General features: G+C 51.3%; 1 protein-coding gene across 1 annotated transcript in view; it reads left to right on the forward strand.

The window, feature by feature from the left end:
- Nucleotides 1-664: 664 nt before the first annotated feature.
- Nucleotides 665-1,481, forward strand: part of greb1 (growth regulating estrogen receptor binding 1) — a 42,014-nt gene continuing 41,197 nt past the window's right edge. The window contains exons 1-2 of the mRNA XM_076300109.1: nucleotides 665-821; nucleotides 1,476-1,481. The exon at nucleotides 1,476-1,481 is cut by the window's right edge and continues 102 nt beyond it. Coding sequence (XP_076156224.1) covers nucleotides 665-821; nucleotides 1,476-1,481 — 163 coding nt within the window. The remainder of the gene's footprint in view (nucleotides 822-1,475) is intronic.

Consider the following 1,481-nt stretch of genomic DNA (forward strand, 5'->3'; position numbering starts at 1 on the left):
CGTTCAAGCATTGTTTTTGTTTTTATTGTTGAAAGGGTCTATACTTCTACAGATGGCGTCTACGCACTGAACGGATGACGCAAAATTCATCACACGTCCAGTCCGTACGCCTTTTCTGTGCTGCAGTCAAATTCTGTGTCCGTACGGATCTTGCGTAATGCTTGTACGAAAGTGGTTGTGTAGCACAACGCCGATCCAGAAGATGGGAGATACACACGTGGATACGCGCGACCGCATAACCGTACAGCATAGCCGTATGCCTAGAGGTATGCTCGTTGCTGAAGCTTGTGAAGGAAGGATAGGCTCCCTGTCCCACTCAGGGATGGATTACTGCACGGGCCTACCGGGCCCAGGCCCAGGGGCCTATGGGGTCAGGGGGCCCTGAAGCCCAAGCTTTTGCATGGAATCATTGCCTCAATATCAACAAATCAGGATGTAGGCTATGAATCTGATTAAATTTAGTATTGGCCATCCCTAAAATGCACCAGAATACAGGAAATCACATCAAACAAATTAAAACATTTCTGGGGGAGGGCCCCCAAACCCCCCCTCCCACATATGCGACAATTAGTGGGGGGCCCTTAATACATCTGGGTCCAGGGGCCCGAAAGTTCATAATCCGCCCATGGTCCCACTCCCCTTCTGTCTGTGTCTCCCGCAGGACATGGGCAACTCATATGCTGGTCAGCTGCGGACCACTCGGTTTGAGGAGGTGCTGCACAGCTCTATCGAGGCGTCCCTGCGCTCCAACACCGTCGTCCCCCGACCCGTCTTCTCCCAGCTCTACCTGGAGGCCGAGAACCACCCCACCTCACAGAATGGTAACACACCTGCCCGCCCCCCCCCCCACACACACACACACACACATGCACACACACACACACCCACACACCTTACTGTTGTTAATCTCTCCAGATCTCCCTGTACCTGTCTGTGATGTCTGATGTGTCAGAGAGCAGTGTTTGAAAATTGACCAGTCTAGATAAGTGGTGTTAGACTAGTCCTGTGGGACTTGCCAGTACAGATTAGGAATGAAGCAGAATTCGATTGATGAATTTTATTGCATACTTCACCCTAATTCTCTCCTGATACTATCTGTCAGAATCACATTAAAGCAATGGGGTATGTTGAGAATGCCCTCTAAAATATGTGTGTGTGTGTGTGTGTGTGTGTGTGTGTGTGTGTGTGTATGTGTGTGTGTGTGCGTGCGTGCGTGCGTGCGTGCGTGCGTGCGTGTGTGTGTGTGGGGAGGGTGTACATAAATATGTGTTTGTGTGTGTGTGTGTGTAACGCGTTTGTGTGTGTAAATGTTAGCACGGTCTGTACTCCAATGATCCAATGAGAGCTGTGTGTTGACCATGTGGTGGCACCTGCGCCTGGGCTTGTTGCCCCAGGGTGGGGCAGAACCAGCCGCAGGGCAGTTACTATCCAACCAGGGCTGTTTCACAATCACGACAAGGCTGTGTGTGTAGCAGGGCGGA

Source organism: Alosa pseudoharengus, unplaced genomic scaffold (assembly GCF_046254945.1).
Source record: "Alosa pseudoharengus isolate Yale_2024_CS ecotype anadromous, Long Island Sound unplaced genomic scaffold, YU_APseudo_1.1 YU_APseudo_1.1_scf_22, whole genome shotgun sequence".
NCBI classification, from domain to species: Eukaryota; Metazoa; Chordata; class Actinopteri; order Clupeiformes; family Clupeidae; genus Alosa; species Alosa pseudoharengus.